The sequence below is a fragment of the Hippoglossus hippoglossus genome, chromosome 8 (genome assembly GCF_009819705.1).
Source record: "Hippoglossus hippoglossus isolate fHipHip1 chromosome 8, fHipHip1.pri, whole genome shotgun sequence".
Lineage (NCBI taxonomy): Eukaryota > Metazoa > Chordata > Actinopteri > Pleuronectiformes > Pleuronectidae > Hippoglossus > Hippoglossus hippoglossus.
Window position 1 is genome coordinate 20,987,565 of NC_047158.1, and position 26,882 is coordinate 21,014,446.

The following is a 26,882-nucleotide window of genomic DNA, read 5'->3' on the forward strand; positions in this document are numbered from 1 at the left end:
TTTTGGTGACACACGAGAAGACGCTCTCGACAAATCTGCTCCTGGCTCGGTGCTCAGTCGACCACTGTGTCACGCGTGCTCGTCTCTGTGGAACTGGGCACGCATGGATTGCATATTATTACACATTTAAACAAAAGACAAATCACATTATCTCTAATAAATAAAAACACTGGCACTTTCCTTCACACGTGACAATAAACTGCATAAATAGAAAAGAGTGGATGAACGAGCGTTTCTGAGACGACTCGACTGTGACTGCTGCTCTCACACACTTTGATCGGACTCAGGTATTCGTGTAATCGGCCTACGACAAACAGTCCAGCGTAATTACACGTTTCTCCACGATCAGCGGAGGCAACTTTTAAAACAAAATGCTCGACTTATTGCGACCCTCACGTCTCTTCTCCTCCTCCTCCTCCTCCTCCTCCTCCTCCTCCACCTGACGGACACACAATGTAAACTGAGTAGTCGGGGACACCAAAGGGAAACTGGCGTGATAAGCAGATTGCATAGCGTCCCTGTGCAAGTTCATCTAATCGACCTCGTTCAATCCCACCGAGAATCAGCCCTTAAACCCCCTCGGGTTCCATCTCTGTTGTTCCAGTTTGTTGAGTCGCTCACCACGTGATACAAGATCAACCTCGTCCCCTTTCGAACTTCAAGGAAACACAGAATAAACTAACTGATGGCACTGGAGCTGATCTGGAATATGAGTAATGCCCATTTCTGACAGAATCCTGCTCGTGTGACGTGCAGCCGACGGTTTGGCCGCTGTGGTCGTTTTTGAAATGTTGTTCACAGTGTTCACTACCTCCAGGTCTGCTTTATATTTTTCACCTCCTTTTTTTAAATATGCTTTTCGTTTTTCCACATATATGTAAGACATGCGTTAGGACATACACTTTTTTTTTTTTTAAACCTATATACAAGACATGGGGATGGACATACAGTGCACACACAGGCCGACATTATGATACCACGTGCACACATCTTCCAACAGTAGCTGCTGCATCTCTGTGCGTCTACATGTCACACGTCATGTGTTATTTCTTCAGGCGGTTGTGTCTCCCCTTCATTCCAAGTCACGCTGCTTCATGATATGTCAGTATGATGCTACAGTAAAAGGCATTACATGGGAGAGTCTGACTCGTTCTGACCCTTATCACGAATGATGCTTGGAGCTCCGACTGGTTCCTCGATCGGACTGGACCGGGCCGGCGCCGGCGGAGGATCCCGTCGGAGCCCCACGGCGTCCTCCCCCGGTCACGGCCTCTGCTCTTCCTGCTGTGGTTCCCCGCTTCTCCTCGCCCGTCTTGGAGGCGTCTCGGATCTTGGCTCCCTCTTGCAATCCTCCCTTTATGGGCCCGAGCACTGTTTTGGCCACGCTCGTCAGCTGGGTGACGAAGCTGGCTTTGTCCCCCGGAGACATGGGGCGAGACTTGCTCGAGCAGGGTGAGGCTGCGTTAGAGGAGGGCGACATGGGATTCTCTTCCAGGACCTCCAAGTGCGCCCTCTCCTCCTTTGCGCCACAGTAACGGCTCGATACCTTCTCCGCTTTGGATCTGGCAGCAGCCGGCACATGAGCTGGAGGGCGGGTTGGAACTGAAGTGGGAACTGGGGGTGCAGGACCTTTGACCTTAGTCGTCTCAGTTGCTTTATCGCAGCCGCTGACGCCTCCTCTCTCTCCCGTCTCGGAGCCTTTGCGTGTCTTGGACTGCTCTGAAGAGGAGGCTCTCTGCATGGGAAGTTTTTCAGCCTTCACTTTCTCCTCAGCCTTCTCCTGAGCTTTGGTTCCAGCTCCAGCGTCTGTCTGCGGCTTGCTCACTTGCTGTTGGACGCTCTTTAATGTTCCCGGAGTGGAGATTTTCTCGCTGAGTTTACTCTTGGACACTGGTCCCATCGAAGCTGAAGCACTTGCATTTGGAGGTTTGTCCCCAGGGCCCGGTTTGGTCTCTGCAGTGGATGGAACCGGTGCTGGACGAGACTTGGTCTCCGCAGCAGCTGCACTAACGTTACTCTTCAGAACCACAGCAGCAGACAGTGTTTTACTTGTGTCGACAACATTGGTTTTGGACTCAGCTTTAGTGATGCTCTCAGATGCTGTGGTTTGAGTATCTTTATCTCTGGCTGTGAACAGTGTGTCACGGCTGAGCGGCGACTCCTGTCTCCCCAGCCTCCTCCCAGGCTTCAGGCCTCCGATCTCCCCTCCCATGGGAGGAGAAGGGGAGGAGGATGATGAAGGGGAAGGTGGAGCAGGTCCGTTCTCTCCCTCCATCTCTAACAGACTCTGAAGGCTATGCTCACAGTGGAAAGACTCTCTCCTGTAGTCCCCGTGCGTCACCTCCAGGCTATGCTTGCGTAACGACACCCCGCCTGTCAGAGGAGAAGGCGACGATGATGACGAGGAGGAGGAAGGCAGAATCGGTGCCCCGAGCTTCTCTGCCGACTGCACCCGCTGCAGCAGAGGGGACCTGGGCGGCTCTGCGCTCTTGGGACGAGGGCGGGCGACGGGAGGCGACGAGTGCAGCTTGACGGGAAACATCTGTGTGGTGTTGGAGCTCCCCACCGTGTGGCCGGTGAGGGGCGGAGGGGAGGAGGTGGTCGGGGAGGGAGTGTGAGCCAGAGGGGACAGAGGGATGTTGCCGGCTGATTTGCACCGTGCGGAGCGGTACTGGCGGTGGAGCTTGGGACTCAGGCCGTGCAGGGAGCTGGGCCTCATGTGGTGGGAGGCTGCTGGGGAGTTCGGGGTGCTGGTCGCTGGGGAGCTGCTCTGGGAGGAGTTGGCTGAGAGGAGCAGAGAAAATAAACTTCAAACCACTTCAATAGCAATGTTTCCTGCAAACTAAAACGTATTAGTGTGGATGTGGCCTCATACTAACCCGGGTGAGAGGATTCCAGGGTGGAGCGGTAAGTCTGAGTGGGCGAGCGGGCGGAGAGGCTGTGGGTGGGCGAGCCCGGGAGACTGTCTCCAGACGACAGCGAGCGGTTCAAGGAGGAGAGGCTCCGGCTGGTGTGGAGCAGGTTGGACTGCTTGGTGATTTTCCTGAACAGGGAGTTGCGTTTCTTCCTGAAAGACACGACAGAGGAAATGTTGAGGAGAAGAAAACGCACAGGAAGCAGAAAAGTGTGATAATGTGCTTTGTGGTAACTCACTCCGGTCCCTCCTTGGCCCCGGTCCGCTTGCTGCGCCGCGCCATCTTGGATTTATAGCTGGACTTGCGGGCGGGACCCACTTTTATCGAGGTGTTCTCAAAGGGAGTAGTTGTAACCGTCACTTTATTTCCACTCTGAGGAAAAATACTCATGTATGTTATTTATCTGAACAATTAAAATGTAAAATATAAACAGATAGATGGGTCTCACCTTGAGGATGAGCTCCACCACCTCTGTGTGAACCAGACCGTGGACCGACTCCCCGTTCACATGAGTGATCAGGTCCCCAGCACGAAGTCCAGAATCCTGGGCCGGACCTCCGTCCTCCACATGCTGGGATCGGAAGAAATGATTAATGTAAGAGTGTCACGCACACACACACACACACACACACACACACGCACACACACACACACACACACACACACACACACACACACACACACACACACACACACACACACACACACACACACACACACACACACACACACACACACACACACACACACACACACACACACACACACACACAGTGACTCAGCTGAACTATAAGACAACATGATGACATATGCAGATGACACACAACTGTATGTGTCATATTGTTAGCAACTGATGACTACAGCCATCATGAATCATTTAAGCCCAATTTATTATTGTATATACTGTATTTTTACATATTTTCTTATTTCTAAAAATGCACTTTTGTCTTACCTCTAGTTTATATTTCTACGTATTGTTATTGTCTCTGTATATTGCTGGAGCGACTATAATAAAACCCAATTCCCCCTGGTATCAATAAAGTATTTCTGATTCTGATTCATAGATCAAATCTATATTTGGTCAAATGTTTCTTTCTGTAAACATCTTTACTGAAAGTCGAATTTTATATTTGTGTTGGCAGTTTTTTTTAACTTTGTTTTTATTTCTTCACACGTTTGATATGTTTACAATTTGATCCAAAGCCTTTTCAGCTCCATTGATGAATATATGAAAATACAAATATGTATATACATCATTGTTATTACTATAAGTAGTAGTAGTGGTAAACATATTTCTGTCATGCTGAGTCATAAAGAACTGTGCGTAGTGTAAACTCTGCTCCCTCACCCAGACCATGTGATGCACGCTGTAGACGTCACTGTCTCCCATGTAAACTCGGATGGCTCGGAGCGTGAAGCCGTACTTCTTCCCTGAGCGATGGATGGTGATCGGAGAATGTAGGACGTTGACCATCGGAGAGTAGTCTCTGCTGGGGGACGAGTCACGGGACGAGGGGTTGGACGAGAGGGAGCGAGGAGACATGGGGCTCGCCAGAGGGGACGCAACGTGCTGCTCCACTGTGGGCGGAGGGACGGAGTTAAGTTACATGACAGTGTGTTAAAAAGGGTTTTTACAGTTTTACAGTGCGACATCTTCACCTGCAGGAATGATGACAGACAGAGCCGTGGCAGAGGCAGACTTGATAACTTTGGTTCCTGGCAGTGAGTTACGTTTATCTCCCTCGGCCGAGAGCTGGTGGTGGCGAACTCTCCGCAGCACCAGGTCAGTGGCGGCCCCGCGGGGCCCCTGTGCGTCCGGAAGCCCCAGAACAGTAGCGCTGCCTGGAAGAGACAACGATGCATCAGCAGGTCGCAAGAACTTTTTAGTTTGGGGTCAGAGATCAGATGTTTGAGTGACGCTGCGCTGCCTCGTCCCCTCCTACCTCCAGCTGTGAGCCCGTTGCTGTCTTTCAGGTAGGCTCTCAGATCGCCTTGAGAGGAGATGGTCCCCATGGCTCCTTCCAGGGAAGTTCCCCTCGCCTTCACTGTGGACTGCCTGCAGGAGACCAGCAGCTCTGAGTCAAGTTCCAGAGGGGAGGGCAAGCGGTGAGTATCCATGAGGGCAGAGAAACGTCTGCGTGTCCCGGACGGGGGACTGGAGTCGCTCTCCGTGAAGGAGGATTCAGAGCAGGACAAACGCTTCCTGGAGGAACAAGACAAAAAAAAGATTAGAACCAAACAACCAGTGTGCAAATCATTCAAAAAGAGGATTGGGCTGCAGCCTGCACTCACATCTCAGGTGATCCAGTCCTCCAGCTCTTGTCCCTGAGCGTGACGCTGCCCAGACTTTCCCTCTTGGCCATTCGCTCCTCCCTGGGGACCTTGTGCTCCCGTAGAGTCACACCATGGGGTTTGTGCTCCAGCTGGGACAGATGCTCCATGCTGCTGTACACCTTCACCCCCCCACACAACCAGTCAGTCACACTTTCTGATGAACAACTCAAACATTACTACAAAGACATGAGAGGTGTCGGGTCTGACCTTGCTGAAGCGGGGGGAGCAGGAGGAGAAGCGGTGGATCTCCACGGGCTCATCGTCGTTGGTATCGTCTTCATCGTACGATTGCACATGGTGGTAGCGCTCAGAGCGAGCTGAGGAGGGAAAGTCATGAGAGAACAGTGTCCTTATCTTTATCTCTGATGATCTCACCCGAACACACATTAGATACTAACTCTGGCCCATAGACGTGAATCACTGTGTTTGAGAGCTTGGTCTGAAAGCTGCAAACTCAGAGCGGCCCCCCCCACCCCCCGCTGGTGCTCGAGTCTAAAAATGCACATAATGACCCTTCTGCAGTTACTGTGGTTATCATGGTAACACAGGAGAGTCAAAACCTAAAAGGATGTGTGTTCTGCAGAGGTGGCAAAAGTCCACATATTCTTCACTCAAGTAGAAGTACAGATACTTGTGTTCCAAATGACTCAAGTATAAGTACTGATTCACCCTTTTTACACAAATAAAGGTATAAAAGTACAGGCTCTGAATTGTAGTCAAAGTATAAAAGTTCCCCTAAAGGTTATTTCTACTGACTCTTCAAAGATGCTTTAACTTAAACCACTTCAAATCAAATAAGAAACAATAAACTGAAAACCTGTTAAAGCAAGAAAAGTATTTTCTGGGTCATTGTCCATTTAGGTCGAAATCTGTCTTGATGTGTGGAAGGTGGCGCTCGATGACGCAAAATAAAGATTTTAAAAACAGATATTTTCCTTAAAATGCATTTAAACCATAGTAAAGAGTAGGAGGTTCAGATATTTATGTTAAAATATAGCGAGTAAAAATAAATACACAAGTAAAGTACAGATACCTGAACAATCTACTTCAGTACAGTGACAAAATATCTGTTCTTTATTTCTGGGACGACTTACTGTCAAAATAACTGGTGTCTTCCTCGGACTCCAGGTGAGGGATGAACTCGGCCTTCTGTCTCAGCAGGCTGTTCCAGTCCACCTCCGTGAAGAACGAGTGCTGCTTCACTTCAAACGTACCTCCTGCAGTGAAGAGGAGGGGGGGGGGGGATGAAGAGGAGGAGAGACAAAGGCAGACGGGTGATTTCTGCAGCCTGAGAGAAAGTGAAGGTACTGACAGCCCGGACCAAAATACCCACATGTCAGAAGTTAGAGTTATACCGCATTCCAGATTTAGATAAATAAACAGATTGAATGCATAATACATAATATTGATGAAGGAGTGTGGGAGTTTACTGACTGCAGGAAACAGCAAGTGACTCACCTGTGCCCAGTCGAACCAGTGGATTCGTCTGCAGGAGCGAGGAGATCAGGTGCTGGGCGTCGAGAGGGAGAGCCTCGTCCCCCTCAGGCCAAACGATGTCGTCTACAAGACAAACCGCAGAGAGGAAGAGGAAGAAGTAAATTAGAACGACAGTTTGCTTCATCTTGTGTTGAATGGATCCACCTGAACATACTGGTCCTGCTCGGACGTCTCTCACCTGTGATGACTTGTCCGAACAGCTCCTCTGTGGTGTCTCCAAAGAACGGCACCAGGCCCACCAGGAACTCGTACAGGATGATGCCCATAGCCCACCAGTCCACCGGCTTCCCATAACCTTGACGAAGAATAACCTCAGGGGCGATGTACTCGGGGGTTCCACACACCTGAAAAAATACATTTTCGGGTTAGAATTAGTTAGATTTTATGTGAATTACATCTGACCCAGTCCAGAACCTGGAGAAAACCTGCGCAGACTCGGGGAGAACATGCAAACTCCACCCAGAAAGAACCAGGCTCGGAACCGGGGAACCTTCCTACTGTGTGCTAACCACCCAACTAATAATGCTTTTGTCACATTTAATATAACCTCAGATAATTCAATTTCAAATTCTGTTGTTAATGAAATCACTCAAGATTATTCTAAACCTACCATTAGATTATCTGAGCAGGAGAGAGTGGGTGAGAGGAACACGCGTGTACGAAGCATGTGCTCTTCTGCCAAGTGGATCAACGTCACAGATGCCAAGATAAGATGAAAGCCCCCGGTGAGCGTTTTTAATGTGCACATGCACTGAATGCAAATAGACTCCTGGACCGTCATGATGCAAAAAAAACACAAGAAACAATGAGGCTGAGATTCAAAGCAGGACCAGTGAATGAAAGGCCCGAGGAAATAAGACGAAGCTAAAAGGGAAATGATTATAATAAGAGTGGAAGGCCCGGTCCTTTTGTTCTGCCAACTGTTAACGATTCATGCCTCAGATACGACTGGCACACAATGACACGGGAGTTCTCTGCTTGGTGCATCGCTGTGACTCTGCCAAAAAAGACGCAATTTACAGTATATATGAGGTTATTTTAATCATTTAAACTAATTTAGAATTTGCACAACACTTAGTTTTATTAAAAGTGAAGGTAGATTCTAATGACCTCAATACATTTTAAGTAAAATTTGGTTCTGACTCCTCGTATGTGTTCCTACTTGTTTATTCCATGTTCAGAAGTAATGCACTTTGAGTTAGTCACAGTTTAAATAGCAGTAAATTCATCAGTAATGATGCTAAAGTCAGGTTAAAATCTGTGAAATGAGACGTTATTAAAAGTTAAGTTAAAAAGTTAAGTGCATTCATGGAGTGTGATAAAAAAAAATTATGGTAAATAACATTCATATGGTTAAAAAAAGGGTTAAAATGTTAAAACCATCGTCGTCTAACACTTGTTTTATCTTCACAAAGTAGAAATAATCTGTAAATCACATCGTGCTCTTATTTTGAAGGCGAACTAGATTGTTCCCCAACCACAGACCTGAGGGAACTTGCAGCGTTTTTTAATTATCGGAGTAAAGCTGCTGTTGTGGAAACACTGTGTGGTCATTGGTCCCCGTCTTTCAGGTAAGTTGGTAGATTCCGTCATGTATTTGATATGTTACGAGTTTCTGTCGTGAATAAAACGTGTTGTTAGATGCTGTGATGCTGTATTTTTGTCTTACCTGTTTATCCAGGAACTCCCGGGTGTCCTTCTCTATGTGTCCTTCATACAAGTTGGTGGTGAGACTCATCAGTCCCATCTTGGACAGGCCGAAGTCCGTCAGCTTGATGTGTCCCATCGAGGTGATCAAGAGGCTGGGGACAGAAACAGTACAGTACAGACTGAGCTATACGAGCTTTATATACAGTGAATCCAGTGCAGTGATTAGGTTTTAAAGTAAAACTACATGAACTCCCATCTTCTTACTTGTCAGGCTTGAGGTCACGGTGCACAATGCCATAGTTGTGCAAGTACTCCAGCGCGAGGACGGTTTCTGCGAAGTACATGCGCGCCATCTCCACGGGCAGAGCTCCGATGTTCTTCAGCAGAGTGGCACAGTCTCCTCCTGACAGCACAGTGAATGATTTCATTAGTCATACCGCCGACATCAGCGATTAACATGTCTCCTGGGTTCCTCTTGTTCTAGAACATTCTCATTTCCATTTAGGACGAAGGGTGACGTGCACAACCGAACTCGTCGTGACGGCAGTTCTGTTCAAGGACATCGGACACGAAAGATATCCTTCAATATCTCGACTGTTGGGTTTCTCTGTAATATTCGAAGATCTTGATCTGACTATAGCTGCTTTCAGACCTGCACTGAACTCCGGATAATCTCCAGACATTATCCAGAGGGGGTCGTATGTGAGAACGCAAATGTCTCCAGAAGTTCTCCTTCAAGACTCCTAATAAAGAAGCCATACACGTAGAAGACAAGTAGAAAGATGTCAAGATCGCTGCTCCACAACAACCTGCCCCCACACACTCACCTTCCACGTACTCCATGACCATGCAGAGGTGTCGGCGGGTTTCGAACGAACAGAACATGGAGACGACGAACGGATTCTCTGCGAAGGTGAGGATGTCTCTCTCCACGAAGGCCTGCTGGATTTGGTTCCTCAGGATCAGGTTCTGCTTGTTGATCTTCTTCATGGCGAAGCGCTGCCGCGTCTCGAGGTGACGCACCAGGTACACGGCGCTGACACACACAGAGGCACGTGCACGCATTACTTTCACTTTACCACATCTTTTGCCTGACTTAATCATTGGTGACATCCTCGTCCGCAGAGAGAAGAGGACTCACCCGTACGCTCCGTTACTGATCAGCTTGATGGTCTGGAAGTCGGCTTCTTCCGGTGGTTTCACTGCTCTGATCTTTCCCTGAGGATCAAACATCACAGAACTAATTGTTACTATCATCTCTTAACAAGCGTCAACACAATCTCTTTCATTTCAAGCTGCAACAAATGATACGGTGACCACAACACAGACGCACTAACAGAAAACACAAACGCAATGTTAAACAATCAAATAAATGGACAGGGGTGAAAATATATAACCTCCCTTGCAGACGTTATAACTATGAAGCTGCCTCAGTTCATAACTTCAGCCAGTTGGACGAACGCCCAACGTTAGAGGGGATATCCTGTTTTTCTTTTTGTACCTCAGCATAAATTAGCTGAATAAAGTGGATAAAGCTTGTAGCCAAGTCATTAGCAGATGAAGCAGACGCTGGCCGGCCGGAGCTGATGCTGTCATTCTGCAGAAGGCAGGAAGTTAATGGATGAATGTGGAAAAGGACGGAGAGCTTTAAAGAATTGATGAGACTGAGGAATAACCAGTCTCACCTCTGTTGAGTCGTCTGTCTCGGGCGTTAGTGGTCCCTCGCTGTCGTAACTCTCGAGGTTTACCATCTCTGGAAACAGACACATGACGGATCGAATTAAAGAGAGTTAAATTAACATCGCAACACTTTCTAAATCTGCGTCTCTGTGTCCTCCTCACCTTCAATGGGGTCCCGGGTCAGTCCCAGCTGGCCGATGATGTATCGAGGAATGTCCGTTTTCATCAGATGACCCTCCTTGGCGTGGTCCTCCGCCGCCTCCAGCAGGTGGTAGAACTCCTCAGGGTTAAACTCCTGGAAACCAGAGCATCAAGACTTGAACCGATAATGTCGTCAAGCAGCAATTTCTTTTTGTTGAGTTTCCTCCATTAACATTAACTTAGATTGAGGAGCTGATTGATTTAAAAAGGCTCCGTGTCGGCCTCCAGGAGCCGATTCACGATTCACTGCCTCTGGAGCGGCTCCAGGATTCGTCTCTGGACGACAGCGTCACTGCAGTTTGTGCTGTTACATGAATTTACTTGTTTACTTTATTATTTACTCTGTGTGTTTACGCCTCGCACTCATGTTCCCTCCTGAGACGTATATTTTAAAAACTTGCTTATACGATGGGGCCCTGGATAATAAAGGAGTCAGGCACCATTGATGGAAGGAGGAAGTACTGCAGGTGGGGACAGGAAGTGAACATCTTGGGGCCCAGAAGGAATTGGAAAGTACCAGAAACTCAGGCTACAGGCTATTAGGCAACTGTTAAACTTTATCCTCATCCTCTTCCTCCTGATTCAACGTGAAGGAGGAGGAGGTGGAAGTGAACAAGCTTCTTCAGCTCCTCATAAGATGCTTAACGACACCCACTTAACTTAATCCAATCAGACCTGAAGCATCTCATTCAAATCCCTCTACTGTCAGTCATTGTGTCTCTAATGCATCTCCACGCCGCTGAGACAAGCTGAATCACTAACGACGCCAAAATCATGCAACGGATCCCGAACATAATCCAAACGCAGCGATATGCAGAAAACGAGGGTGGGACTGATTCGCTGAATTGATTCTCCACGTCTCCGTCTCAGCTGTCATTTATAATCAAAGCCCACGTCAGGGTGGCATGACTCATCTTGGAGGACACAAGATTGATACCCTGTTATGAAACAGAGTCACGCTGGGTTACACACAAACACAAACACACACGTTGGCGTCCTCCAGCTTTAAGTGACACCACGGCTACAGTGTGAGTGAGTCAGGCCTGATGGCAGCCGAGCATTAGGGGGCCGCTGCCTGGTGTTAGTGCGGCAGGGCAAATTTTAATCTAAATGCAAATACGTTCGCCACCCAGACAAACCTGGATCAACTCGTACAGATCAGTGTTTGCTTGTTGGGATTTTCTGCTCCTGCTGTGTAATACGCCGCGGTGCTTAAAGGCTCATAAAGTAACCGTGCTCAAGTTTGTATCAAGAAGAATGGATTTGTTTTAAGGTGCGAGAGGAGCATCAACCGTGAGATGTTCTGAGATGAAGGATTTTTAAATATTGCAGTTTAGTAAATGACTTCCACAAGTGTTTGTCTGTAAGTGGACGGTTTATCTCCAATTCTCCAATTCCAGTTCATGGAATCACTTCCTCTTCAGCAATTTGTTCTACAACGTAAAAGCACAACGTTTGTTTTGGTGCTGTGATGCTTTATTCCAGGCAGAATTACAGATCTTTTATTTTGAAAAGTTGCGAACTTGGGTGTAATGATTGTGACGTTTCTGAAATAGACAAAATGTAATGTATGACATCATTCAAACTTATATATAAACCACACTCGTGAACAGTAATAAAGCAAATTCAGTTTCATTAATATCAAAACATTGACTATAAAATCTTCATGGCAGATAAACCAGGTAGGATGAGCACAAAGTTTTCTAACTTCTTCACTCCGTGTGTGTTATCTTACCAGACACTCCAGAAGTCGGGCCGGTCGCGAGATGATGATGAGGAGCTTCTTCACCAACTCTGTGACGAAGGCGACCTCGGTGCTCTCTGAACGCTCAAAGGCCTGAGAGAGAGAGAGAGAGAGAGAGAGAGAGAGAGAGAGAGAGAGAGAGAGAGAGAGAGAGAGAGAGAGAGAGTCTAATAAAGTACATGAATATACGATAACATTTGGTTTCACTGACACAGTGAGTGTTCGAAGCTGTAGAGATACGAGAGTTCCTGATCACGAGAGACTCGATCAAACCAAAAACCAGGCAACACAAACTAATCACTGCGATTTAATCAAGCCGTCAAAATTGAGCTGCTGATGAAAATCCCCGATGCCTGTTATCAATTCCCCTAAAATCATGAGCTCAATTAGCTCCAATCTCATCTCTCAATAAAGGCTCATCAGGATTTAAGACTTGAGAGAAACCTCCACAGCTGCAGCACACGTCCACACACACACACACAGACTGTGGTGGTGGTGGTGGTGGTGGTGGGGGGGGGGGGGGTGGAAGTGGACAGTGACGGAGAAGAGGATGATGGGGAAACTAAAAGCCATCATCGCTCTCATCGCCTCTCCGCTGAGCCGAGGCGACTCCGGAGCACATTCAGCCACGTGCCTCAAAGTGCTCGAGGGGCTCCGTCAGCCAATCAGACGGCAGAACGCCACAACGCCACAGTGCCGACAGTCTAGAATCCACAAGGCAAGAAACACTGCTGCACATACTGCATCTGCACAATTACACAACTTTTATCTTTGTAGATATAGTATAGTACTTCCATTTATGTTGTATACAGATTTTAAATTTTTATCAAATTTACTCTAGATTCTGTTTCTATTCTTATTTCTTACTTTATTTTTCCCCTTGTGTTGCTGTGTCAATGTTAAATTACCTGTATCAATGAAGGTACATCAGATCGTATCGTATAATATCATAATACAGTATTCAGTTTCCCTTTAACATACCAAGAAATTGAGATAAGAAGGAACAGTGTTGAAGTCTGATATCGGCCGTGCTTGAACTCGTGCTGACGTTACATCTTTTACACTCACGTCATTCAGGAGCTTCTCCAGATTCTGCTGCAGCTCGAAGAAGTAGACGGAGGTGATGAGGCCCTCGCGGGCTTTGGTCAGGCAGTCTCTGGACAGCTCAGCTATCTGGTGGTGGATGAAGCTGAGGACCCCGTCAGCGAGCGGCAGGACGTTTTCGGGAGAGAAAGCGTGGATGAACTCGGCCAGCCTCCCCTCCATCTGAGCCGTGGCCTGGTGGAGGGGAAATGACAAGAGATTACGTCTAGAAGAAAGGATTGGATTTCTTTAGAGGAGCCAGAGGTACGGGACAAAAAAAGTTCGGGAAGTAATTTCCTCCGTGGCCCAGAATTCACAGCGACTTCAACACAGCGTCTTGTATTTTCTATCTGACTTGTGTGAGGACAAACCGAAGGAGCTTCTACCTCGAGTGAACTCCAAACGATAACAATTTCCTGAGGCTGGATTTCTCTCACTGAGGAAGCTTTCAGCCTGTTTCCTTTAAAAACCTCCCTCAGCCCACGAGACAGCGACAGGGAGAAGAATGAGGCAAAGGAGGGAAAGTCGTTTTTTATTTGGCCGTTCAGCCGTGGCAGCTTTTAAGAGCATGTTGGAGAAACGTAATATTCTCCCTGAAACATGTCTGGCCTGGCAGTGTCACATAATCTTGTTTGTGGAGGTTTAACAGCCTCCATGGCTCCTTTCTAACTGGGTTTGGATGAATGATATTAAACATTCATACACATTCAATCATAACATTTAAATCCCCCTTTATTTGTGTTTTCTAATATTTTAGCTCTGAATTAATTGGATTAGTCGCAGATATGAAGGATTGAATGATCAGGTTTATGCTTTGGAGGCTTAAGGATTTGTTTTACGATAAACATCATATTTCATAAAAACTGTGTGTGTGTGTGTGTGTGTGTGTGTGTGTGTGTGTGTGTGTGTGTGTGTGTGTGTGTGTGTTACCTTTGGAAAGCGCTCTTTGTACACATGGTTCATCATGACTATCTCGTTGTCGTAGCAGGAGGACGAGCGTCCGGGGCTGCAGGGGGAAACAGAACATGATGGAAAACTGTCGTGTGATAAGAACAAACTAAAATTTGTTTAGTAAAATGTATTTCACGTGTACTTTGACTTTTGACTGTCCCAAACATTAACATGGAGGTGGTGGGGCCTCTACTGCAGCCAGCCACATATGTTTTGGCTTCACGTTTGGCAGCTATAAACTTTACCTACAGTCTATGTAACCAACATTACTGAATCTCTATAGAAATATAGTTGTAGATGAAGATGATATCTTATCCTATTTTGTTTAGTACATTTTTAGGGGTGATTGTATGTATTTGATTATCTAAACTTTCTTTAACTGTTGTCTCCAAAGGTTTGATTGATTTATCTTAGATGTATTATAGCTTAGATAAACTGCCGGGTTTATTTGTACATTTTGCTGTCTTCCTGTTTAAAAAAGGTCATTCTCTGTAGCTTACAACAGGGAAATAAAACGAGAGGTTGTATAACAGCAAAAACAACATCAACCAGGGGTCACCCCCGTAAATCTGCTCCCAAAGTGTCCTTTAAAAAAGAGAGCAGTGTTTAATCTCATGGGTTCTGCTGCTGCTGACCTGAGACTGCGGGAGCGCAGCCGCATGTGGGGGGAGCAGCGGCCCCCGTCATCGTCCGTGATGCTCTCGGTGCTGCCAAAGTGCTTGGACAAGAAGTGGAGCTCGTCCATGGTGGGCTGGGAGGGCAGCTGGTGCAGCCGCTCCTGTGACGAGCTGGAGGACTGCAGCGACAGAGGAGGAGGAAGAGGGGGATGAAGGGAGGGCGAGAGCAGAGAGGGGGAGGAGGAGGAACAGGAAGCAGACGAGGGCGTGGAGAGGATTAGGACGACGGGGGGAGAGGAAGGAGCGAGTTGGCAGACGAGGAAGGGAAAAATATTAGAGAGTGGGTGGAGGAGTTGGAAGGAGAAAAAAGAGAAAGTGCCAGAAAGTTAATGAACCAAAACTCCAGCACATTATCCTAATTAATCTTCATCAACCTGATAATAACTTCAGCTCTTCATGCTCTGAAAGCTCAATTACTACAGTATCACCAACGTTACAGCGGCTGGTCCTCGAGGAGCCGAGACGTTAATGAACTAGATCCGTGAATCTGTGACTCAGACGAACATCATCCATCGCTCTCCTTCTTTCCTCAGCACCTCAGTGTCTCCGGAGCGAACTGAAGCAGACTTTCGCTGAGAGGAGCACTTTTTTTATTGCGTCACAATTCACCCAGATGCTGAGTAGATGATGTTTTAAAGAGATTTTCGTTTGCCCACAACATTTATTACCTCAAAGGTGTCGTTCAGCATTTTTGTTTGACGTTATTTCTTTGAGTTGTGCAGTGACTTCGTGAGCAGGGACTTTTCTGTTCAGAATAAACTTCGTTCATTTCAATAAAATATCTCTTTGTTTCTAATAATAGCATCGTGCTAAATTAAGGATGTGATAAATTACATTGGAGCAGAATGTGCTTCATCTAATTCCAGCTTCTCATCTCTAATGACCCTCTCATCCCGCCGTCCTGGCACTCGTCACTTTCCCCTCCTCGCTGTCCTCCCTCCCTCCCTCCCTCCCTCCCCTCCTCCATCCAGGAGCAGGAACCAGGACTCTGGACGTTACGCAACAAGATACACACCCCGCAGAAAAAAATAGGAAGTGACAACCTGCTGCAGTTAGTGTAGAACTTAAATCTGAAGGGAAGGCTGCTAACGAATGATGCGGGGGGGTGAAGCGGAGGGTCGGGCACCGTGAGAATAACTCGACTCAGATGCAGATATTTTCTTTCATTGGATATTTTCTCTTTTGTAAATTGCTGATGTAAGAAATAAAGACGGGAGTGAGGTGATTTACCGTTGAGCTAGGGGTGTTGGTGCCATATCCAGAAGACGGCAGAGATGCCAAAGACCATCGGCGTCCGTCCGCTCTGCAGAGAAAACACAAACGTTACATCAGTTAAAAGCCCGATGCGACTCTCAGACTCTGCCATAAACACAATTTCATAATTACAATGCAGCATTAGCTTGATTGTGTTCAGAAGAAAAACTTTAACTTTAAAACCAGTTGTTTTTTATTGCGAGTGGTGAGATAGTAAGTGTGACTGGAAGACAAAACCCACATCCTGTGTGTCAGCATCACACAGCGACAGGCAGACGAGTTTAATAAATGAGGACGGAGGATTTACAGGAGGAGGGGCAGTATCCCAGAGTTACCCTGTGTCTGACTGAGGAGGGGCAGGGGCCTTTAGCTGCGACGCCTCCATACGAAGGCCTGACGAATATCTTAGAAGCTCCTGAATCTGCCTCCTTACCGGAGCAGCCTGAATAAACAAAGGCGCCGTGAACGTGACAGCTCGGCTCCGTCGGGCTCCACGTGAGTCAGCCTGTTACGCTGCGAGAACCTGCGAGTGCTACAAGAGGCTCCTCGCTCCCCAGGATGTGTGAGACCTCCAACAGAAACAGATTCTCCATATTGTGTTCTACACTGGAAGCCGAGGCTAATGTCGGTAGCTTTCTTCCAGAAGGTGAAAGGAGCCTGATCGATCAGCGAACGCTACGTCGTGACCGAAAAGACCCAATCAGCAAGAGGTTGTGAGCATCTACTGTTTCCAAATATCTCGCAGCCCCTGAGTTGTCAAACTAAAACTGGTCCAGCAGCGTTTCCAAACTCATAAAGAGTTTTATGTGTTTTTAAATGAAAACGTAGAAGTGTGGATGTGGCCGCTCTCTCTCCCAGCTCTGATATAAACATAACTTGAGATCAGATCAGTCGTAAACACAAGCAGGAGTAAACACGCTCAGTAACGTGGTGATTTAAAGGCAGCGACCTTCTGGAGGAGGCGAACGAGAAGTGAGCCGGGTTACTGGGAGAGAAGTTCCGTGGGCTGTCCAGGGGGCTGCTTCCTGTGGGGGGCCACAAGAGAAACACAGTGAGAGACACACAGACACTGTACAGGAACATGTGACAAACACAAAATCAAGCTTTGTTATTTAATGAAAACCCCCCTCATCTGATTCTGAGTTCAATACGACAATGTGACTTTTTCACAATTATCAGGTCTGAGGGGGTGAAATTGATTTAGATTGTTTTTCCAGACCATAAAAGCCTGACATCGATTTTTAGACTGATGAACGTTCTGCAGCCGGAGATTTGTACGTGTCCTGTTCTGTGGACGTTAATGTCGGTGTTTTGATTGATGGACATTTCATAGATGAATGAATACGAGCAACGAGCACCTTAGTCAAGTCGTCTTAAACACTTAAAACTTAACCAGGTCAAACGTGGAACTGTTCCACATTCTGGGCTTATTTGTTTTCTTCTTAGATGACAAGATACCACTTTGAAAGGATCCTCTCAAGGCATTCCTAAGATATTAGGGTCAAAAGGCAAAGATACAGTTTTTTGAGGTCACAGCAACCTTTGACTTCAGGTCATCCTTGAGTCCAAGTGATTGTGTCACATGTAATAACATTTCCAACGGGTGTTCCTGACATATCACCTTCACAAGAACATGAGACAAAATCGAACCAGTTCATCTTTGAGTCCAAGTGAAGATTTGTGCTCAATTTGAAGATATAATCTCAAGATGTTCTTGAGATATCGTGTTCACAAGGCAAAAATTGTGCTTCCTGGGGTCACATAAACCTTGACCTTTGACCTTTGATCACTAAAATGGAATCACTTCATCTTCGAGTCCAAGCAAACATTTTTACCCAATTTGAAGATATTCCCTGAAGATGTTCTTGAGTTATCGTGTTCACAATGCTACATACAGAGGGACGGACAACCCCAAAACTTGTTAAGCTTTCTGAAAAAGCTCATAGCTAACGTGATGTTGACTGTACGTACCGAGGTGTCCAGGGAGTGGCAGCGGGGAGTGTGGGCGAGGCAGCGTGGGCGAGGTGGTGGTCAGGATCAGGCTTTTCCTGTTGCTTGCACGACAACTGCAGAGAGAGAGAGAGAGAGAGAGAGAGAGAGAGAGAGAGAGAGAGAGAGAGAGAGAGAGAGAGAGAGAGAAAAGAGAGAGATTATTATGTGAGGGTGCAAATCTATATGTGCAGGCGAAGCGTGCAAATGAGTGGCTCGCTGTGGGAGCACCACCGCGATAAAGAGGATTCAATTTCCTCCGTCATTCATCCCTGTCTGCTTCCCCTCGGCCGAGATAAGAGGCGAGGGGAGAGCGGGTGGAACAAGATGAAAGAGCGGCGAAGTTGGAGAGATTAGCGGCAACAAGCAGAGAAGAAAGGAGAAAGATTAGAGCAGTGAAAGAATCGACTGTGTTTGCAGAAAATAAACGTAACGCAGGAGAATCAGCTTAATTGTGTGTGAGGTACTTTGCAGCCGTCACAACCGCGGTGAGTCACTCCAGATGTGCCCGTGGACACGGTGTTACTGTACCACATCCTCAGCGTCAGGCCGCGAGTTAAACAACCTTTTTATATTCACACTTATTCTGTTTGAACTCTCGCTCTGCAGCCGTTGTTTTTTTATTTTCAAAGGCTTTTTAAACATGCACGGCACAGAGTGCTCCTGTTCTCCGAGGCGACGTGAGGGGCATGAATAAATGCAAATAGAAAACAGAGAGGAGAGAACAAACGCAAACAGCAACACCATCATGTCCGCGGTCAGATGAAGAGAGGGGTTGGTCCCACCCCCCCCAAGTGGGACACTACCACCTCCACCACACACACATTCACCGGCGGTGTAGAGACGTGAGAAGACTGAGATTGGATCGACACGTGAAGACGATAACACCTCGACCGCTTATTAAATAACACATTTGGATATGAATGATGTCTCCGCTGATTGAAGTAATGAATGATCTTCCAGGGATTTCACAATTACACAAACTTGAATAGAAGGTCACTCAGGAGAGCTCACACCTCACAGTCCTCACCCACACACTCATTTATAGCAGCTCCCTACAGGTGCCGGGTTTTTCCATCAAAATCCAGATATTAGTTTGGGAAAGCGGTAAAAAATGTATCTCACAATGTTAAAGAAAGTAAAAAAAACTGAGTGGGTTCTTCTCTGACCCAGATCCTCGCACAAAGTTTTGACGATTTGTCCATGAATGAATCAAATGATCAAACCAGTTGGTTGAGAGCCTACGGTTGTTGGGGAGAAGGCTGCATGTAAGGAAAGTGGTATTTAGGCTCTTATGGATCCAAAGAGAGGATGCAGTCAAGTCAAGTTACGTTTTTAACAGAATTATGCATTTGTTTCTTTTCCGCTGCTGAGATGACCTGATAAACACGGAGCTCCCTTCCCACCAGGAGACACTATCGATCCCAGCCAATGACACGAGGCTGTTCAAACCCAGTCCGCTCATACTGGTGAACCCAGTGAAAGCTGTAAACTCAGTGGATCAAAATATTACGACAGGGTCAGAAAACGTTGCCTCGTCTCATCAGCCTCTTTTCATTATGTTAACAGGTCGCAGGACGCCCTGATCAATCAGATCTATAACAGGTCTTATAGATATTGATCACAAATGCCAATGGGGGGGGGGGGGGCATTTAACCTGCAGGTCCACTAACTGCGATCGTGCCATTTCACACTTTGTAAATTGGATCAATTACATCCGGACATTGTTTTATAGCTGTGAACCTGTTTCTCTGAGGCTGCAATAATCTCAGTGTGACACACACACAACCGGATCCTGCTGATATCACTCAGTGTGTGTGTGTACTTGTGTGTACTTGTGTGTACTTGTACTTGTGCATGGAGTGAGGATATTCTGGTCCCTCCTAACTTCTTGGCATGGACAACACTGGTGTTTATTATTACATATGAATTAGGGTAAGGAGTTCAACAATGTGTGTGTGTGTGTGTGTGTGTGTGTGTGTGTGTGTGTGTGTGTGTGTGTGTGTGTGCGCTTCCTCCTAGTAAAGGGAAGGACAGAGTAAAACTAATAAAAACCAAGCAGCAGGACTTTTAATGGATTCTCAGTGCTGCAGGAAATCAATGGAGGTTGACTGCGAGCGCGCGCGCACACACACACACACACACACACACACACACACACACACACACACACACACACACACACACACACACACACACACACACACACACACACACACACACACACACACACACACACACACACACACACACACACACACACACACACACACACACACACACACACACAGCTGTCAGTATGTTACCATGTAGAAACAAGCTGACATGTTTTTACTTTCCACATCCACAGTGCAGATTTCAGGGGGGGAGCCCGAGGCCAGTTTCTTACGAGATGGTCAGTAAAGATCAATAGGTGGGGGGGGGTGCACTGGGCTGTACTGGCTGTTGTGGTTGTAGAGGAGCGATGGAGAATAGGGAAGGAGATAACTTGTGTATCTCCATTATAGTGGCAGCAAAGACAACAAATCAAATATTTGCGTATAGGGCGGGAAGCTGAGATCTGATTATGAGACGCACGTGGGGCCACATTGTAACACCAGGTGTGAACGGGGCCCTTTGTTACACTAGAAAATCCAAACAGAAGAAGGAAGTGAACTGGTTTCCAAATAACTTTATCACGGTGAGAGAGAGCGAGAGAGAGAGAGAGAGAGAGAGAGAGCTGTGAACACCGGCCATTACATGAAAGTGAGAAAAAGAAAAGTGAATCCTCGTAGTGTGACTGCAAACTGAATGGAAATATACTGGGGGAGAAAAACTAGAATTAGAGATGCAGGTTGAAAGCCTCCCAGTGGTGCTCATCACCCACACATGAGCAAGGCAAACATGACCCAATTTCTTCCCCACACACACACACACACACACACACACACACACACACACACACACACACACACACACACACACACACACACACACACACACACACACACACACACACACACACACACACACACACACACACACATTAGGAGTACATGGGGAAGTATTGTTCGCTGGGAGCAGATGACACCGAGGGGGGGGAAATCATGGCTCTAACAAAGCCAGACAAACCGGAGCCTTCATCCTCTGCATGTTCCTCCCTCTCTACCCAACAGCAGGGGGACCATTAATATTGATCCGACCAAAGCACCCGTTCATATGAGACTGCACAAATGTAGCAGTGATACACAAAGTCAAATGGAAGTGGATGAGAGGCGGAGTGGAGGAGAGATTGGTGCAGCAGAGAGAGAGAGAGAGAGAGAGAAAGCAGGGCTACGAGCGAGAGAGCGCTTCAAAGAGAAAGAAAGGCGGAGGCAGAGAGAAAGAAGAAAGAAGCTGGCGAGAAGTTTGTTTACCTCTGCAGCCTGGGGAGAGGTGACCGGAGAAAGGGGAGCGCTGAATAAATCACTGGTGTGTTGGTGGAAAAGACGACTGGGAGAAATCAGGGAAGGGGTGAAGGAGGAGGAAGGGGGTGCAGAAACAGAGAAATATCTTATTTTCTTAGAGAGCATCTCTTTTGTTTTACTGTCGTGAAGTTTTACAAAGACTGGGACACGATTCCAGAGACGAAGACCAAATTAAATGTTAGCCGGCGTCCACAACAATGCGAGGAGTGGAGGGAGATGTGGTCACATGAGGCCTTGTTGCTACGCAGCGTGCAGCAGGGAGGCTTCTGATAACAGCGACCAGGGACCAGAGAGAAGAACCGCTCATTAAAGGAAACACTCCTGTCACTGTTGGGGGGGGGGGGCGAGCGAGTGAGATAAGAGAATCAGAGAGAAGAGGAAGGACACAATTTATGACACTGGACGGTGGAACAATGTCAGACAAACACCTGGTATCGGATAAAAGGAAACTAGTTTTTACAAAAGTGGGTAACTGGGACGTGAAGCAGTTTTTATGAAAACAAAACCTACACAGAGGAAAGGAGAGGAGATTAATATCTGCTGTTACGACTCTATTTAATCACCACTGAAATGAGACTTCCCAAAAGTCCCATTGAAGCTGCACCCGACTGCACAAACTCCTAAATATCAGTTCCCCTAAATATGCAAGATTCTTTTAAAAATCAAGACGCGTGAATTATCCTCTGAGAAATAAGTAGAAATGTCAGAAAACGACCTATAAAAATCATAAAAAACTTCCTGGATCTGCACCAAAATGAACGGGTTCTTGCTTCCACCGAATTAAGTGGAAATCCGTCCTGCAGCTTTTTGTGTAGTATTGCTCAAACACAAACCAACAAACACACAAGAGGATTTAACTTCGGCAGTAAATAGAGATGCGTCCTCCATCTTTAAGTCGATGCTTCTACACAGATGGTGAATGTCCTGCATGTGCCAGCTCTAAACTCTTGTATTTTTCTGTTGATGAAGTGATTAGTGAAACAGTCATTTCAGCTTTTACACCGTGAACAGCGAGGTAACAGTAAATAAACAGGTTATTGATTCCTATTCCCACAAGTCCCTAAACCTAAGCATCGTGTCCACTGGGTCACAGCAGCAGTAAGAGGGGCGGACAGAAGCTAAATGGTCGTGTCGAGGGCCCGAGGCGGAGACACTGTCCTCACTTAGCTCAGATCTGCACCCGATTGCACTGAACACTTCGGTTAACGTCAAAAACGTGGCCGGACGAGGAGAAAAGTCACCATTTCCTCTTTTCTCTGGGGTCTCAAACATCCCTGACAGCACTTCAAAGCCCCTCGGCCCCGACGGAACTCCATTTTCTCGTTGGTTTTTCTTCCGGTAATAGTCTGAAATGTAGAGTCTCTGTCTGAGGGGACTACACAACAGCTGACTGTAGCAATATCTGTCATATCGGGTTGGATTTAGTGCCGTCGGGAAGTCTGTGTCCTCACACGTGCTCTCCTGTAAGAGAGGACGGGTTGAGCCCTGAGAGGAGCAGCATCAAAGAGAATAACAGTCCCATTACTCTAACAGGACGGAGACCTTTACTGAAATCAGCAGCTAATGGTGGATGTAGCACCTGTGTGTGTGTGTGTGTGTGTGTGTGTGTGTGTGTGTGTGTGTGTGTGTGTGTGTGTGTGTGTGGTGTGTGTGGTGTGTGTGTGTATCGAACCCTGGGCTCCTCCTGAGAAAAGCTGCGGCTTTTAGAAGCTAAGACTTTGATTCAGGTGCCTCGTCCTCTTTCTGACCTTCCTTGGTTTGCACGTAACTGGGTTAGTGAAGTGTAATGGCTTATTTAGTTACCGAGAAGGTGTGTGTGTGTGTGTGTGTGTGTGTGTGTGTGTGTGTGTGTGTGTGTGTGTGTGTGCACCGTTGCCCCGCAGCACAGAGCAGCTGAGTCGGAGCTTCCAGCTAACTTCCAGCCAATTAACGAAATTCCCTAAACATGTTTCCACTTTGCTTTTGATGCGACATCTGACGCACGTTACAGATTCATCATCAAAACACATTTGCAAACAACAGGTCCTTGTTTTTTTGACGGACGTAAAACCCAAGGCCAACTTCTATCTTTTCTTAATCCACCCTGACGTGCAGAGGAACACAGACGGACGAGTGAAAGGAGAACGAAGGAGGACAAAACGAAAGAGAAGAGACAGAATTAGAGAGAGAGGCACTCGGAGCTAGTTTGCGTGTCTGCCTTGCTCACGTAACCTCAGCGAGCTGGTCCCTAATGGAGGAGCCGACACAGAGATCACCCCAGGGCCCTGCGCTCCATCTCAGCCTCTCCTCTTTTCACCTCTTGCGCAACCTCCCCCGCTTCTTCCTCCTCTTCCGTCGCCTTAATCACTTTTTTTCCCCTTCGCTCGTTCCCGGCTGAGACTTTGCTTCGTGATCTCGTTGTCGTCGCAGCTGAGAAATAAACTTTTTCAGCAACTGTAGGGAACTCTCTCCGTGCACGGAATACATTTCTTGAAGTTATTCTCTGAGCATTGAGCCGTTATTCGATAGGACAGATTTAGGTGTGGAAGGGAGAAGACGTGCAGCAAAGGGCTTGGACTCAAGCTCCCGTACATGGGCCGCCCGCTCAACCAGGTGAGCTGTTGTTTGCCCCAGATTTTTTAAAACTATTCCTCCTGGGTGTGAGCACCACTGCAGGAGGGTAGTAAGCATTAAAAAAGGTGAAACCTCTGCAGTATTATCCATCTGTTCGCCTGCGTGCCTGGGCTCAGGTGTGCCACAGCCAGTCTCTGGTTTAATCCCCGATCAGCAGGGGACAATGAAGTCACTCTGCGAGACTCAGCGTGATGTCACTACTGCCGCCGCCGAAGAGGAAGCCCCTGGGGCTTTAATGCCAGCTCACATTTACAGACTCCTGACATGAGAGTGACTGAAAGCATCAGTTAAAAACACAAAGGAAAATACTGATCATTTCATAACTGTGCGACTACAGGTGGTAGGGATTCAAAAAAGTATCGCACCGCTTTGTTTTATCCTGAGATATTAGTATTCTTTCTGAAACTCCAGAGAAAGTCCAGAGCCTCTCACACTCGGCCTCTCCGGAGAATGTCAGGAGATTATCCGGAGTTCAGCTCATGTCTGAAAGCAGCAGCTTAAGTTGCACAAGGAAACTTCAGCGAGATACAAACTTCAAATAACAACCAGCCGAAAAACCCAACTTCAGAAAAACATCTCTCCGTGTCGGTGAATCAGAAAGATTCCGTCTCTTGTTGTGTGACTCATCTTTGACTCATGTAATCAGGGTTTGATCGGACGGTGAATCAGTAAAAACTGCAGCCCGGCTAAATGTCACTATGATGAGTCACAGCAACTTAACGTTACTTTAACGTCAACAAACACATAACCAGGGTCACAGATACAGTTATTAAATGAGCTATAAATCTCCATCTCAAGGTTTTTATACTAAACTTCCATTTCAAACATGTTGTTAATGAGTCTATGGCTCAGATATATTTACATAAAATTAGAAAATGTGGTTCATCCATCCTTTATACTTTGGCAGATTATAATTAGAACATTAGAATATTAGGCAGGTTGCCACAGTTTCGCTAATGAATGGGAAACGATGTGAGTAATTGTCAGACTGTACTTAAGCACAAACTGCTTTGAGCTAAATGCTAATGTCAAATCGCTAAAATATTCATAGTAATGCAATGACACAGCACCGATGTTCAGCAGGTGTAATGTTTTGCATTTCCTTTCATTATCTTAGCATATTAGCATGTTAATGTTGGCCAATTAGCATCAAACACCGAGTACAGCTGAGGCTGATGGGAATGTGATTAGTTTTCCAAAAAAATGTTGTCAGATTAGACGACGAAGATAGAATTTGATTTAATGATAACATGAGATGAAGAGTTAGAGGACGGGAACCATCAGGGCCGGAGCTCTGGACTCAGTGTGACCAGAGGAGATATGTGATAGCTTTTATTTATACTGGGATTTTGTTATGTAGAGTTTTGTACCTATTTATATTTGTTCATTTAAGTTAACCCAACCTGGAAACCATGAACTATGACAATATTCTGCAATAAACTAAGAACCACTAAGAATCTCATCAACAGAACTGAGCAGAAATCCTAAATCCAAGTTCCACCCCCACACGAGCCTCTGTAATGTTTACTGAGCCTGTAGCTGAACAGGGAAACGGGCCGAGCAGCTAAGACCGAGAGGGAGGAGAACGGAAAACAAGAGTCACGTCACTCGGAGGCCGAATGATCTCGCCCTGCTCTCTTACCTTTTCGTGCGTCGGAACATGCTGCTGGTTTTAGTATCGAGGCGTCGCTCTGAGCAACAAGCAGCAGCAGCAGCAGCAGCAGCAGCAGTGGAGCCGTGAGGGAGTCAGAAAGCAGCAGGTCGCTGAGAGGATGTCATCGCAATGCAACGTGTTCGGTGGCTCTGTCTGCACAACCTTGAGATGTGCGTCTGGGCGAGTGTGGCCGAGAACGAGAGAGAGAGAGGGAGAGAGAGGAAGAGAGAGAGAGAGAGGGAGAGAGAGAGAGAGAGAGGGAGGGAAGGACGAAGGTGGGGTGGTTTTGTTTTTTTAATGAGGAATAACAGAAAGGGGGAATTGTGGGATTGTGGGTAATTTTCTCAAGGCCGGTACACGGTGTAATGTTTTGATTTATTCATGCTAAATGTTGTGTTGTCCTCTGACGCCATTGTGTGTCCACGGAAAGAACCAGAACCTTGACTGCAGAGAGAGAGAGAGAGAGAGTAAAGGGAGGAGACCTCATCTCAGCAGAGAGACACAACACCACTTCTGGGAGCTGTTATATAACAATGAGACGGATTCTGAATGGAATCAAGTGACGGGGAAGAAAATGAAAACACACACAATCTGATTGTTTACTGGTGAAAGGCAGATTGAACGTGAAGCCAGCTCCACCGGGCTCATCCATAATGGATGCTGGGCCGATAACGTCCTGCAGAGGGAGACGGGATGTGACGCTACGGAGGCAGAGAGCGAGCAGTCGGGGCCTGATGGTAAAGTTGGAAACGCGGCGGCGAGAGAGAGAGAGAGAGAAATAGCAGCGAGATGGAAACACAAACAGAGATGCTTTGCTGTTTCATTTCACGTTTGATTACCCACGATGACTCAGGATGAGGAGGCAGCGGAGAAGATGGACGGGGCAGCGCGGGGGGGGGGTGGGGGGGGTGGAGAAGGAGGTAGTGGGCTGTGACGACACGCACACACAAACACACAAGTACACACACACACACACACAAATATTTACACTTACTACTGTGCAAACAGATTAAGCACTTGAGTAGCCTCCATTACGACGCCATCTTTTTTTAATACACTCCTCATCTTCATTTCTTCTAAACACTACGTAGTGACAGAGCGAGTACTCAGATTAGAGCTGGGCAATAAAACAATATCAATAATCATCGCAGTATGTTTCTTATCGTTACAAAATACGTGTCAATATGTTGAGGA

General features: G+C 46.9%; 1 protein-coding gene across 3 annotated transcripts in view; it reads right to left on the reverse strand.

Moving 5' to 3' along the window:
* Positions 1-807: 807 nt before the first annotated feature.
* LOC117765754 (microtubule-associated serine/threonine-protein kinase 1-like) overlaps positions 808-26,882 on the reverse strand; it is a 33,744-nt gene continuing 7,669 nt past the window's right edge. For 2 of the 3 annotated variants that reach the window (XM_034592218.1, XM_034592217.1), the window contains exons 3-27: positions 17,958-18,052; positions 16,936-17,011; positions 15,963-16,035; positions 14,691-14,851; positions 14,035-14,110; positions 13,090-13,299; positions 12,013-12,114; positions 10,239-10,371; positions 10,082-10,149; positions 9,538-9,614; positions 9,224-9,432; positions 8,661-8,799; positions 8,416-8,548; positions 6,925-7,090; positions 6,708-6,809; positions 6,344-6,466; positions 5,457-5,566; positions 5,208-5,368; positions 4,859-5,118; positions 4,575-4,757; positions 4,264-4,493; positions 3,364-3,486; positions 3,154-3,287; positions 2,880-3,067; positions 808-2,784 (exon numbers count right to left, since the gene is read on the reverse strand). In XM_034592218.1, coding sequence (XP_034448109.1) covers positions 1,163-2,784; positions 2,880-3,067; positions 3,154-3,287; positions 3,364-3,486; positions 4,264-4,493; positions 4,575-4,757; positions 4,859-5,118; positions 5,208-5,368; positions 5,457-5,566; positions 6,344-6,466; positions 6,708-6,809; positions 6,925-7,090; positions 8,416-8,548; positions 8,661-8,799; positions 9,224-9,432; positions 9,538-9,614; positions 10,082-10,149; positions 10,239-10,371; positions 12,013-12,114; positions 13,090-13,299; positions 14,035-14,110; positions 14,691-14,851; positions 15,963-16,035; positions 16,936-17,011; positions 17,958-18,052 — 4,954 coding nt within the window. In that variant the 3' untranslated portion in view covers positions 808-1,162. Of the gene's footprint in view, positions 2,785-2,879; positions 3,068-3,153; positions 3,288-3,363; positions 3,487-4,263; positions 4,494-4,574; positions 4,758-4,858; positions 5,119-5,207; positions 5,369-5,456; positions 5,567-6,343; positions 6,467-6,707; positions 6,810-6,924; positions 7,091-8,415; positions 8,549-8,660; positions 8,800-9,223; positions 9,433-9,537; positions 9,615-10,081; positions 10,150-10,238; positions 10,372-12,012; positions 12,115-13,089; positions 13,300-14,034; positions 14,111-14,690; positions 14,852-15,962; positions 16,036-16,935; positions 17,012-17,957; positions 18,053-25,676; positions 25,874-26,882 lie in introns of those variants that run through there. The other variant, XM_034592220.1, reaches the window with a different exon arrangement.